General features: G+C 49.9%; 1 protein-coding gene across 1 annotated transcript in view; it reads right to left on the bottom strand.

Annotated features, from left to right (window-relative positions):
* The window catches only part of PLXND1 (plexin D1), an 81,676-nt gene that overhangs the window by 7,111 nt on the left and 60,774 nt on the right, over positions 1–13,791 (bottom strand). The window contains exons 26-33 of the mRNA XM_084530929.1: positions 9,752–9,898; positions 7,583–7,739; positions 6,401–6,504; positions 5,273–5,336; positions 4,062–4,096; positions 2,602–2,706; positions 1,613–1,776; positions 23–170 (exon numbers count right to left, since the gene is read on the bottom strand). Of these exons, the coding sequence (XP_084387055.1) occupies positions 23–170; positions 1,613–1,776; positions 2,602–2,706; positions 4,062–4,096; positions 5,273–5,336; positions 6,401–6,504; positions 7,583–7,739; positions 9,752–9,898 (924 nt within the window). The remainder of the gene's footprint in view (positions 1–22; positions 171–1,612; positions 1,777–2,601; positions 2,707–4,061; positions 4,097–5,272; positions 5,337–6,400; positions 6,505–7,582; positions 7,740–9,751; positions 9,899–13,791) is intronic.

Genomic DNA, 13,791 nt, shown 5'->3' with positions numbered 1-13,791 from the left:
GGCTGTCCCCTCTGGACTGTACCTTGCCCAGCTGCAGGTCAGACAGGGAGCAGGCGTCAATGAAGGCCTGGGCTATCACAGAGAGACAGGCGTCAATGTGGTCTGTCTTGTCAATGTCAAAGACAAACTGGGGGTTCTTCAGGATGTTGACCCAAAACCTCAGAGGTAGGCTGTGAAGGAAACAAGACAGGAACACACCAGGTGAATTTTTTACTCCACAGGGAGAGGAGAGGAAATGCAGGAAAGATGATAGAACTTGAATACAAGAGAGGAAAAAAATGAGGAGCCAGGCTCTGTTATTTATTCAAATCCTGGCAGCGTACATTCCTCTGCCTAGCTGGACGGGCAGGCACACGTCCTAACCCTGAAGAGACTAAAGAGACCCTTGCTCAGGCTGAGGTACAAGCCATGGACAGGAGACTTTATGTACAGCCTTAACCAGGTGAGCACACACCCTGCTCCTTCAGCAGCTTGCTGAGCCAGCCGTGCTCCAGGAGCAGCACTGGCATTCTGCATGCATGGGGCTTTTGTACCAGGCTTCCTTACTTGCTGACTTTTTTTTGTAGCGATGGTGTCAGCTCCTTTTCCATTTTCCCTGACAGTAACTATCATCTGGTTCTGATGGTAAGCCTGGCCCCATGAAATACACTTCATATGTATTTTTTCCGCTCTCTCATCATTTTCTTCTCTGGTTATTTCAGTGCTCGTTTGGCTGCCACACAGTTTCAGTATATCACTCGCCCTGCCTACCATCCCTCCTCAGCAGCTGAAGAGTAAAAGCTGCTATACATCTTTGTTCTACTGCTAATTAAAGGTAATGAAGGCTAGGCAAATCTGTAGTTCACGTGTTGTGTCTACATGCCTGCTATCCCTGCCAAATTGGTTTTTAATTTTCACATGTTGGGATGGGAAAAGTTGCTGTCCCTGCAGCCTCAGAAGTGCAGAGCCTCTCCTCATGGTTTCTGCCCTGCTCTATTCTCCCCCTTCACTTCGGCTCCCCTCATGCCATTTCTGCTGCTCATCACATTCCTCAGCACCACTCCTGGCTGGTTCCTGGTGCTGTGGTACCAGCAGAAAGCAGCACCAGCAGCCTGGAGTCCTGTGCATGGCCTGGAGCCTCAGCTTGGTTACAGAGATGTCAGGAAAAAGTGGCCCCAAAGGGCTGAAAAGACAAAAAATCAAATGAAAAAGAGCCAAATATGCTGATTTTAAAATCACTGTGATGTTTTAAGACCTGATATGATTTTTGAAATCTATCTCTTTATCTAGATTTTGAAATCTATCTCTTTATTGTTTAGAATTTATGCCACTGCTGTCTCCAGTCATCCCATCCCTCCCCTGTTTCTTTTAACTATTTGTATTACTGTGCCTATTCCTTCTGCCCTTTATCTGACTATGCCTCCTCTTCCAGGTCTCTGCTCCCCGAGCTCTGCATTTGTTCAAAGCTCTCCGAACCCACTCATTTGGGCTCATTTTTCAGCCTTTCCCTGTTTTCCAAGTTCCTCATTGGTTCTGCTTCTAGAAGCCTAATGGTTAATCCAGGGCACCAAAGGTTTGCAGCTGCTGCTCTGAGAGATGTAAGGAAACAAAGAAGAGGTCTTGTCTTCCAAACCTGTTGGTCTTCCAGATGTGCATAGTGTCAGGATCGGTGATCCCTCTTTTCTCTGCTTGCTCCTCTAGGAAGTCAAAGAAATACTTCACGGCCACAGGCGGCTTGTCATCTCGGATACTGAGAATGGCTTTGAACAAGTCGTCCAGGAACTTCTGCAGTGTGCCCTGTGGGACAAGCACACACAATCGAGCCTGCAGAAAGCAGCAGCACCTGAGCCCCGAAAAATGGTGTGAGAACTGTGACTGCTACACACAAGGGGAAATACTTTGCTGCCAGTTGGATAAGTCCCAAGAGGAAGGGGATGCTAAAGCAAGGAGAGAAAGGTTTGTTTGTGCATAGTGATATAATTAGCTTGCATTTGGGTTTAATTTCTTTTGGCATCGAGGTTTTCTTTCTTACTGTGAGGATCTCACATCTGCGATTGTTCTGCACAGTAAATACAAAAAAGACTGGAGACTGCTGGCCATTCTTGTGATCTCTGCTCCAGTGAAGCATCATGCTGGGATTAAAGATGGGCTGGGAGCCCAACTGCTGGAGCTAAGCACTCGCAGCGAGTGGGCAAGTTCAAATCTGAATTAAGATCGCACAGACATTCCTCCTGCTTGCAGAGCTGAGCATCTCCATTCCCTTTCCCAGCAGAATCACTCAATGAGGAGATGGGTTCAGGTCTGAATTGAGCACTGGGAGCCCCAGGGTGATCAGCATCCACTTCATGTCTAGACACCCCACACCTGCACTTGGGGAGACGATGTGGGGCTTCACAGAGCAGTGCTGCTCTCAGAGGGAGAGCTGCAGAGCTAGAGAGAACCAAAGAGCCAGTGGAGCCCAGCAGCCTCGCTGAAGACTCTCTGAACATTCAGGACAGATGAATCCCAAAGCCCCTTGAACGTGACTGGCTCTGCAGCACTCCTGTCTTAGGTCAGTCTTCTTGCTACAGGCCGCAATCAACACTCCCACTTGCCGTAAGCATCAGTGTTCCCACCTCCTACCTTTGTAGAGAGCAGCCTGGTCAGGTAGATCTCCGGTAGGACTTTCTTCCTATGGCTCTGTCTGTGGGACTTCTTATGTTCAACTGATTCATCAGTTGGAAGAACCTGGTCCAATATAAAACATATGTTCAGAATGCTCCTCCCCGGAAGTGTCACACTGAATTTTCATTTAACTATAGAATTTCAACTGCATATACAATCCAATTAAAAAGCAGTTACTTGTTATAAATACACCCTTATATGGCTTCAGAAAAGTAATTCATAATATTCAGTTTTTCTGACATTTGTTTCTCTTGCTCTCTTTGCTGCCTCCCTCAATCTAGACAAAGAAAATGAAACAATCAATCTCACTTTGCAAGTTAGTCTGTTTGCCTTCCTGCTCTCTGTGAAGTATTCCTGTGTGGCTGCAGTTTAGGTTCCCAGAAACAAGAACAAGGCTTCCATGGAAAGCAGCTTTTCTTAGATTTGGAAAAAAAGTGCAAGAACAATCAGCCAATATTCCTACCCTGGGCTTTTTAAAAACAAAAATAAATATTCCACAGGTCAGGTCAGTTAATTACTGCTCTCTAATGACCTAGCAAGCCATTTAAGTACATCTTGGCATTGTTTCATATGTGCACATTCAGTTTCCTGTCCCTCCTCCCTCCTTGCTCCTGTGTGTATGTATGCATGTGCACGTGCATGTGCATTGTGTGTTAGTACTCAGCATGGAAACTTTAGCAGAGAAAAAAAACAGCTATACAATCCTGTTGTTGCCCTTAACGCTTTTTTTTCATAACAGCTTTTAATAACATTTAGCACTTCGTACTTCCAGAGTGGTGCACAAGCAGGAACTAATAAATCTCCCCAGCCCTGGGAAGCAGGCAGAGTGCCAGCAGCCCCTGCTAGGTGACTGGACCAAGGCTGTGCAGAACGTACCTGGTGGCACCGCTCCATGCTCAGATTGCACTTCTGAACTCTCCGTGGCTGCTGACAGCTGGATCAGGCCACAATAATTACTTTGCTGTCTTGATAATTTATTATTATGTCCCATAGTACTAAAGCTTTTCTACAGATAACCTTTCTGCTCCTTTTTGGGCCTCTCTGAAGAAAACTAATGACCACTGATACAGCCTGTTCATCACATCTGATGGTTCAGCCCACAGAGATGAATTAAGTTAATATCAGAGAGGCTGCGAAGATATTCTCTTCTTTCATCACACACAATAAAAAATAGGAGCCCAGAGACTTAAATGCAGGTGAAGAGAGAGATGTCTGCACACACACAGCCTTGCGGGTTGCCTTTGCTCCCAATGTTTCTCAGGCTGCCGACAGTCCTGGCCACGCGGTGCGGGGAGCCTGGAGCCGCCACGCGCAGCAAGGAGCTGGCAGCACCGTGCCCACCCGCTGCAGACACCGCGCCGCACGCCGCCCCCACAGCCAGCCACAAAGCTCAGCAGCTTGGGGAGCAAGATACTCACTAAATGGAAGTACTTCTCGGTGTCCAGATCCTTCACTGCGAAGAACAAGAGAGACAGAAGCTTAGTCTGGGGACCCAGACCGAGACCTGCCTACACACATTGTGTCAGGACGTGTGTTTGCTTTCCACAAGAGGTCCAGACGCCTAGCTGGTGTTTCAGCACTTTTCTTTGTTTTGGCAGTGTTTATTTACTGCCTTCTCAGGGGGCAGGCGAGTACCTCAGGAAGCACTTTAAGGGGTGCTTTAAGTCTCCCAAGGGGTGTTGCAGGAGGACCCTAAGAGGGTGTGAGCAGGATTAGCACAGGGCCTCTCCTGCATGCTGCCCCTGTGCCGGGTGCCCACATGCCACGATGGCCTGCTATGGCTCCCAGCATTTGTCCCCGGGCAGCCACAGCCTGGCCGCCTGGCCTCAGGCTAATGGGCAAAGGGAATCCCACAGAGACAGACTGTGTGCAGATGGCCTAAGAGACAGAGTGGTTGAAATTCTTTTTCTAATGCGAATTTTTGTCTCTTTCTGCCTGTTTTGACTTTCTGTGCAGCCTGAAACCTAGGTGTATGCTGGCAATAAACTGAGCATGGGAGAGAAAGGGATTTTCAGTCCTGTGGTTTCAGATTCTTGCTTTTCTTTCACTGTGTTAGCACAGATTTAATGCAAACCTCCAACAAGCATGTGAGAAGGAAGGTTCGAACACATTTAGCTTAAAGGTTGGGCAAACAGAGAGAGGAAGATACCGGCTAACAGTTTTTTAAACCAGGAACACAAACGTGACATCAGCAACTTAAACACAACAAAGCAAACAACATAAACTTGCATCTCCCGCAGTGTGTGTATCAGAAGTGCGTGCTTCTCAGCCCTTAATGTCTCCCACAGAGCTAGAGGAGGCACAAAAACCCAGTCGATTTTTCCATCTTTGCAAGTGACAGACAAGCCTTAAAAAGGCAGACAAACCTACAGGCACATGCAAAGACCCGCCCTCGGCAGTGTCACACTCAGTGTCCTCCAGACACAGAGCTGAGCGATGCCCAGCTCTGCCCCACACCTCCGGGAAACGGCGCTCTGCAGGGGCTGCCGACACCAGCGCCGCATGGGCTGCGCTGCAGGCTCTGGGCAAGGAGCCCGGCAGCCAGCTCAGCCTCACCTCCGAGACGCCCCTCCATGCACACAAGTGCCTCTGCCCCGCCACCAGCAGCAGGGGAGAAGGGAGCTCTTACCTCTGCTCAGCGTGGCATCCTTCTTGTCCGACAAGCTCATGGCCAGTGACGCCCCTTCGGGGATCTGCAGAGGAAGGGGTGAGCAGACATTTAATGATGGCAGCGCCCTGGCAGCACCTCCCCACCAGCCAGGGATGGACCCGGGCAGCTCCCAGAGCCTGGGGATGCTGGTGCAGCGGCTGCTCTGCCACAAGCACACCCCTGCGACTGCCCTGCCCCTGCTCCCCTGCATGGGAACTGGTAATAATGGCACTGCCCTACTGGGAAAGGCTTTTTTAAGGGCAAATACAAGATTGGGGCATTCTCAAATGGTGGGAATCAGGCATGTATCCAAGATAAATTTTTGGCACGTCGACATCAGGTAATTTGAAAAAGAGTGTTGGGCTGTGCAGGCACTGCTTTGCCTTTTCCCAGAGAGTGAGAAGGAACCTCAGTGCAGGCTGAGGACTCGCTGGGGCAGGGACCATCCCTTTGTTCTGCATCTGGCTCTCGGCACAGCAGGGCACTGAGCCAGAAGTGGGGCTCTGTGGCAGTGGTGTTACACAAATAATAACATTAATAAGCACTCAGTTCCATTTTTGATTTTCCATGCATTGTTACAGAGCAGTGAGGATTATGCTTCCAAGCATATCAAGGAATGGGGAAATCAAATAAAATTTTCTGGTTTTGTTTAGTTTTAAAGGAAAACTACTCAAGAGCACAATTTGGTTTACCACATTTCCCAAATTTTTGGCTTCTTCTCAGTGGCATCCCTAGCCTCTGCTCTCAGGCCAGGCAGTGACAATTGTGCTAGTGATTTCAGAAGGGGCATGGATCAAGAGCCGAGTGATACTAATCAGCCAAGCTGGTGGCCACTGGGAATAGGAGCTTTTTTTTTTTTTTCTCCTCTTTCTGTTGTCAGTAATAACTTGTTTTGCATGAAGAGTGTTTAATTAGTTTCAGTGTGTTGCAATATTAACGAGCTTCTCGCCAGGGCAGATGTCTATTCCCCGGAAGCTCTCTTGGAGCTATGGCAACCTTCCTGCGTGTTTCTGATAATCCTGTTTTTGGAGGAGGAACTGCCGCTCGCCCCCGAGGCCAGGCAGGCTCCAAGGAAGCAAAGCTTTTCTGCAGCGCTGGCAGGTTTACCTTGTAATGTGCTAATGTGTTGAGCTTCTTCCTGCCATCCTCCACCACCGAGGTGTCGTCGAGGTCCCGCAGGATGTAGCTGTCGGTGCTGGTGGCAAACCACTCTGAGCAGACAGAGGGGAGAAGTGAGTGCCCAGCCCGGAGGAGGCTGGTGCAGCAGGACCGAGGGCTCCTGGCGGGCGCCGTGCCAGGCAGCACACATCCACCACACGGCACCACTGCAAAGGCCTCCGGGGCTCTCTGCAGCTAAAGCAGGCGTGCTTCAGCCACCTCCAGGGAGAAGCCCAAAGCTGGGGATCTCTGGACTAATGCTGGGCAGGATGGCCCTGGGAGAGGTGATAAGGGCTCTGCTCAGCAGGACTGGCAAGGAGCACCTCTCCCCAGTCCCTGTCCCTGCCTGGTCCCTCGGGGCCGTGAGGGACCTGCCTCGCGCCGCACTGCGCGGGTGAGACACTGTGGGGCTGTGCACGGGGCTACCAAAGGTCGGTGGTGGTCAGCGGGGCAGAGCCAGTCATGGCCCGGGGACGTGCCACGAGCACCAGGGAGAGGAGCGTGGCCCTGGCACTGCTCCAGCCCAGCGCGTTCTCCCAGGAAGACTCCCCTGGCACCGACTGTGCTGAATTCCACGCCTTGCAGCTCCTCGCACCAGCCAGCCTGCATCTCCACAGCCTGTTGTGTGGTGTGGAGGCACTGAGGTCAGCGTGGTTTTCTCTTCACAGTATTGGGCTTGGATTCTTCTTAAGTTCTGGGAGGAGGAGCTGTCCACTGGTAGATTAATGACACAGCTGAACCCATGGACAGATAGGAGCCCATGAGCTCATTTATGGCTGCTTATGGAGAGACACATATTAATGAGCCATGTGCAGACCCAAGAGTGTTTTAGAGAATACCACTTCTGGGGTTTACCAATATGGGCTTCAAAGGACACAAGTCCAAGCACCCCTCTGCTCACCCTGGGCTTTCCTAAAGGTCCTTTCCAGTCACATGGCTCCCTCCTGCCCACCAGGATCTGGTCCCATCACTTATTCCTGAAGACAGTCCTCAGGAAAAGGTGTCTTGAGCCTGCCCTCTCCCAGTGCTACTCCACCCAGCACCCTCCGACAGACACCAAGAGCTAGTGTGCAACATCAGCTCCTCCACCCGCTGGTAAGGGCTGGCCTGTCCAACGCAGCCGTTCCTTACCGAGGTCAACGTCTTCCACCCTAGGCCACTGGGAGTAGGGGACGTTCTTGCAGAAGGCCTCCAGGATCTTCTCTTTCACTTGGCTGAGTGTGTCTGTGTCCATGGCCCTGACGCTCAGGGAGTCCATCCCACAGCCTTGGAAAGAGACGTTGAGGTTCTGCGGGCAGAGGCCAAGCGAGGAGTGAGGAGCGCAACCTGCCCAGCTCTGCTGGCTCTCACGGACGTGCGGCGCTGCAGCACCCACACGGCTCTTGCAGCTGCCTGCTGGGCGCTGCGCTGCTGGAAGTCAGGCTGAGCAGACGTAGTCAGCTACATTTTACCACTAGTGAAAAGTGCTAATTTATGACTGAATTTATGGACGGAGCCAGGGGGGCGTGGGGAGCAGCGCTGCACCCTCCTTTCATGCTGCCTTACTCATGGGCCTTAGCCCTGGTGCGCAGGGACCTGTGTGGTGGGAGGGAAGTTCAGCCCCTGCCACCGGCCATGTTCTCAGCTTCCTGTCTCTGACCTGTGACTGATGGGGCTGCTAAGGCTCATTGCCCTGCCTCTCCCTGGCGCAACTGGCCAAGCTGCTCTGTTTAAACAAGCTTTAAGCACACTGCATACTGGGTCTGGTGCCGCTCAGGTATTCAACACCCCCAGCATGCAACAACCTGTTGGAGAAGGTAACTGAACAGTGGGATCATCAGCTGCAAGGGGCTGTGGGCTGCTGCAGATACCTCTCAGACCTCAAGGATGCCCTGAGTCTGCTATAGTCACAGCAGAAAGCTGCAGGGCAACCAGAGTCACTCTCTTCCCACAAAAAATCCTCTCCTCTTTGGTAGATTCTCCCATGCCACTCAAGGGAGAAGAATGCAGAGCACAGACATCTCCTCGCACAGGATCTGCAGACCCAGAGGTCATGAGCACAGCGCTGCCCACCTGCCCGCTGGGGGCTTCACCCCAAGGCTGCCTCAGTGCTGCCTCCAGCTTCTGTCCTCCTCTCCTCGGTGTGTACGAACAGAGGGCCACACTGTGAATGCAGTTCTGAAGCCAGCTGGCTGCCTCATTTGCAAGCCCAGGTCAGGAAGCTGTGCAGAGGCCAGGAGCATTGTTGTATCTAAGCACAGCTGCCTCTTAGAAGGACATACAGTAAATGAGAGATGGATGGCTGGGATTCTCACAGCCTATCGGTTCCCTTGCAAACACTGCTTTCAAATATCAAGACACACCCAGCGCCCTTGGTGATGACAACATGAATGCACAGATGAAGTCTGATTTTTGCCATAGCATTAAATGAAGATGATTTTTCACTTTGTATACTGTGTGGGTGTTTTTTAAAGCAGAGGTGTGGTTACCAGCAATGCAGGGGATTGCCAGTGAGTTAGCCCTGCAGATGCTTGCCTTCCTCCAACACACGCTGCTCATACTTTTCCTTCTTTTCTTGCAAACAAAGTAGGAAGCAGCTGTACTTTCCTTGCTCAGACTTATGAAGTTACCATTTCTGCTGAGAAAGATAATACTTTGTGTCCTGCTGCTAACCCCTCTTGGTCTGTGCTGTAAATTTACAGGTCAATTGGTAACAGGAATCTGAGAGGCTGTGGAGCTTGAACCTGCTCTGAGTTCCAGTGATGCACATCTGGGGTAACCCACTGACTTCAGTGAAGCTGCTCCAGATTTATGCCAGGTAATTGAAAGCAGCGTTTGACCCAGGCTCTGGAAAGGCGTCTGCTGAATTATGTGTCAGGCAGTGAAGGGAATGAAGTCCTTCACACACACAGCCCTGCTCTGCCTGGTTGCTGCAGGAAGCAATTTGCAGAACCGCTTTTCGGCACCATGTGGTGACACCCTGCACACAGCCCAGGGTGCGAGGCCATAGCCAGCACCTTCTCACTGGTAGTGAAGACCCTGATTTGCTGGGAGTGGTAAACTGGTTCCTTCAACAATCTGAACACGGCAGAACAAATTTTCCTGCCCCCCCTCCACCTCTAATCTAACCACATCAGCAACCACCACGGGCTGGACATGAAAACAAGCAGTCACTATAAGCCTTGTTCCACAGCCAGGAGCCCAGGCACCAGCGAGGTGCCCACACAAGTGCATAACTCACACGGGTACCACACGTGTATGGGCACGAGCCCCCTGCGGGCACAGCTACCTCACCGCACCCTGCTGGGGTGGGATACTCACCCTCGGCTTCGCCTCAATGTTCTCCCGCAGGAGCCACTCCTCGTTGAGGGTGTACCTGGCTTTCCCCGTGATGGCATCGATAGAGCCTTTGTTAATCTGCTGCTTGATGGCACAGATTAACAGGAAGAATGGCTCGCCAACTGTCTCCTGGGGAAAGGGAGAGAAATCCATGTCAGCAAACCAAACCTGGTGGCAGCACAGATGGGGCAGGCTCTGCAGGGACCCTGGGGTAGCGAACCCCCTGACGTCCCTGGCTCTACAACCCCACATGGTGCTCAGGCCCACCGCTCCTGGATGCCTGCAGCACCTCTTCTCCGAGCCTCTCAGAGGCTGCCCAGAAACCCTCGGACTCGGGCCACATGGCAATGCAGGCAGGAAGGCGGACATTGCAGCTGGCGCAATTTTCGGGGGGGATGAGCTGTGATTGTCAGCCCCCATGTACCCCGTCCAACCTTACAACAAGCAGTGCAGGTTGTGAACTACCACCAAAAGGCTATGCCAGCATTTTATATCACGGGCAGAGACTTAGTCACTGTTCAGAAGGCTGGGGCACAAGCATAGCTGTGCCGATGGGTACACGCGTGCGCAACGCTCAGCAACAATACAAAAGTACATTCATTAACATGCGAAATTAAACATGAACATCAGGAGGACTCTGGCATACTCCTGCACAGCAATGTTCCTTGCAGCCTGACAGAGCCTATATGACAGAGCTATGTATAACATATTGCACTCTGCAGGACAACGAATGAAGCCTATGTGCACAAAAGCCAGGTTTAGAGGGACATCTGGATGCATAACTTTCTCGGATAAAGGTATTGGCTGAACCTCTCTTTGTGCTGCCTGGTTTGCCCTTGAAATCCATGGGACTAAGGCCACTGTGTGCATACACTGTGGCTCTGGGAACCACCGTTCATACTGTTCATACCACAGCACAGCCTTGACCACAGCAAAAGAGAAAGGATCAGGGTCAACCAAGCTGTTCCCACGTGATGGCAAGCAAACAGACCATTTCACTCCTTACATTTGTCAAACTTCGTCTTATAGGATAGATGTGAATTGTGACCCTGCTGCAGTAAAAACAGAAAGCATAATAGGGACCAGCTATTTGTGACACGGTTCAGCTACAGGGTTTAATGCCAGATTTCTGATCATTTATGTCTGTTACACTGATGTGCAAGTAAAACACAAGCAATTTTCTTAAGAAACGTTTCAGTACTGGAGTACATCCCACTCTCCCTAATGTTCATGTGCAATTTCCTTCAAATGAGGCAAATGCAAATTATTGCACATTTATGTACTATCCGAGCATCACACACACCCCTGCACAACCATTCCTGCCATCTGAAATCCTGCTCAAGACAACAGATATCAAATGATTTTGATATTTCTCAGCTAGGAGCTGCTAAATCCTGTTCAATCTGCTTCTTAATTAAGACTTGGTGATTATTTTATTCTAATTGCCTTATAATTGCTAAAGCAATTAGTTTGATGTCAATTTTGATTCGGCTGCATTCAGTGCAACTGACGTTAAGACACTACAGCAGAGCTGTAGGTGGGCACGCACCATCTGTGCCATGGTGCACGCATTTTCCGAGGGCAACTTTTTTATGAACATGGGGAAGTTCCTTGGGCCTTCTGCTGGGGTTTAATGACTTCTTGCAATGCTTCTTCTGAGCACACAACACAAAACGTGCTCTGAAGCAGACCCGCTGGTGCTGGAAATGGAGGAAGGTATGGCTTCCAGAAAGCAGAGGGACACATGAAATAATGGGGCTAAGGAGAAGTCGAGGATTGCAAACAGAGTGGAGAAAGTGTCAGAAGACATAAAGAAAAGTTAGTTTCTGAGAGAAAGGCAAGATTATGAGACAACATGTAAGGGGATTACACTGACATCAAGACATCTCCAGGTTGTACTACTTTGCATCACTTGTGTGATGCAAACTGGCACGCTGCCACACTGACCTGATGCATGAGGCGCTGACAGACCGTAACAACAGCCCTACCATGAACAGGAACTCTGCTTATGCTCGAACATGCAGTGAGGATGACCCCGAGGCCAGATTCAGAGCCAGCTTTTGGAGCCTGCTCTGTGCCCCTTGGGAAGCTCTGGTCCTAGACAGAGCTCCAGCCACAGAGAGAAGTGAGGTGCTGCGAACTGCTACATAAAAATTGAGCCAGTCCTGCTGATACCGGGGCTCTTTAATGCCTGGAATCAGCAGACACTGCATGGGTTGAAACTGATCATGTGGCACCTTCTTGCAAATGTAAACACTTGATGGAAAGGGGGCAGCCTGAGAAACTGGTGAAATGGGTGTTTCAAATCCTGCCGCAGTGTGAATGAACAAGATCTGTTCTCAGGACTCGCCGCACAGGAAATAAACTACAGTGCTCAGCCTGCTAGATACTATTTCTGTTTGTCTTCTTGGCTTTCAGTCTCAGGAACTGTGGGATGTTATGGAAATCTGCAATAGTGCTAATCAGACAGCAAATTTCAAAGAGGGGAAAGAAGGGCTGGCAGGCAGGGACGAGAGATAAAATGGCAAGTTTGGAAACCTCAAGCATTGTTCAGAAAACTCATCTGGAAACAAATCAAAACTTGGCTAGTTGGGAGAAAGGAAGTTTAACTAAAAGAGATCAGTGCTGATTCAGGACAAAAATTACTTCAAAAAAAAACACACTCTGGGGCCTTTTTTTCCTCCTATTGTGAATGTATTTTAATGAGACTTCATTTTCATTTTTGACTGAACTGTAACAGGCTCTTAAAGCTACCCAGGACACTCAAATAACTCCACAGTAATGGAAAGCACAGTTCAGGCTGGCATTACTTGAACTGCTTCATACACGATGAGTGTGGGAGGGCTTGGGTTTTATATGCTTGGGAAAAGAAAAGATTCAGAGCAGACTGGATTCACATGTTGCTGCCTGCTAACAAGGCCGACCAGTCGCTAGAGATGTCCTCCCAGGAACATATTACAGTCATTTCCAAAATGTCTTGGTGAGGATGGGGTGGGAAAAGCACAGAAAACAGCTGCTTGTCCCAGGTGCCAGCTAATTTTAGGATGATTATCTATTTGCATAATGTACCAAACCTCAGCTCCATCCCCCATGCAAAATTTTGGGAAATTTGGACACAGATCTAAGTGCTGTATTCCAGGTCCTTAATTTTCATTTAGCTACCAGTCCTCTGATCCTGTTAGGGGCTAGGCAAAATGGTACAAAGGTATCAGACGAGGAAGGCTCTTTTCAGCATTATTCCGTCATTTTTTCTGTGTTTCTCATACAGTTTTGCAGAATCCAAGATCTACAACAGTTGTGTAAATGATGCAAGGTTTCAACCACTTTCTGATTCCAACCCCAAGGAGCAAGCCTCCTGCTACTCCTTCATCCTATCTCCTGCATGCATTTCACCCTGTCAAAGTGGTAACTCCATTGCCTTCAGGTGCCCTCCATATGTTTAACCACGAAGTGACTGTGGCCTGCCACTTCTTCCCAGTTGAAGACAGCTCCTTCAAAGCATTTTCCCCAAAAACACAAATGGACGGACTGTTAGGCAGAGCATTAATACGAAACAAATGTTTCGAGCATGTAGAGTTGACTTACAAGGGAAAATACAAGCACTTGGAATTTTTCCACTGAACAACGGCAGGGACCTTTGCAGCAGCTGTTTCAAATAGACGTTGTGATTAATGGGGATAATTCAGGAATGAGAACCAGACCCATCGTCACATGTCTGAGAGCCCAGTGCTGCAGGCAGGCGGGCAGCCTCTTTTTTTAACCAAGGAATTCCTCTCTGAGGGCAACAGAGTTTGATCTGGAGGGACGCAAGGCACATGGGAGTGTTCGACTATCACTAATATTTAAATAGCTGCCTTGAGCTAAAAGCAGCTCATGCAGGGAGGTGCTTCAGAGGCTCCACACTTGATTTTGCAGCGGGGAAGGCTCTGGCTCTGCTCAGGCTGCTGGCCCTGGGCTGGGACCCCTCCATCCCTGTGCACAGCAGTGGCTCGTGTCTGTTTGCAGCCCTCTCCTCCAGGGAG

Source organism: Aythya ferina, assembly GCF_964211825.1.
Source record: "Aythya ferina genome assembly, chromosome: 10".
In the NCBI taxonomy this organism is placed as follows: domain Eukaryota; kingdom Metazoa; phylum Chordata; class Aves; order Anseriformes; family Anatidae; genus Aythya; species Aythya ferina.
This window is presented reverse-complemented; position numbering and strand designations above follow the sequence as displayed.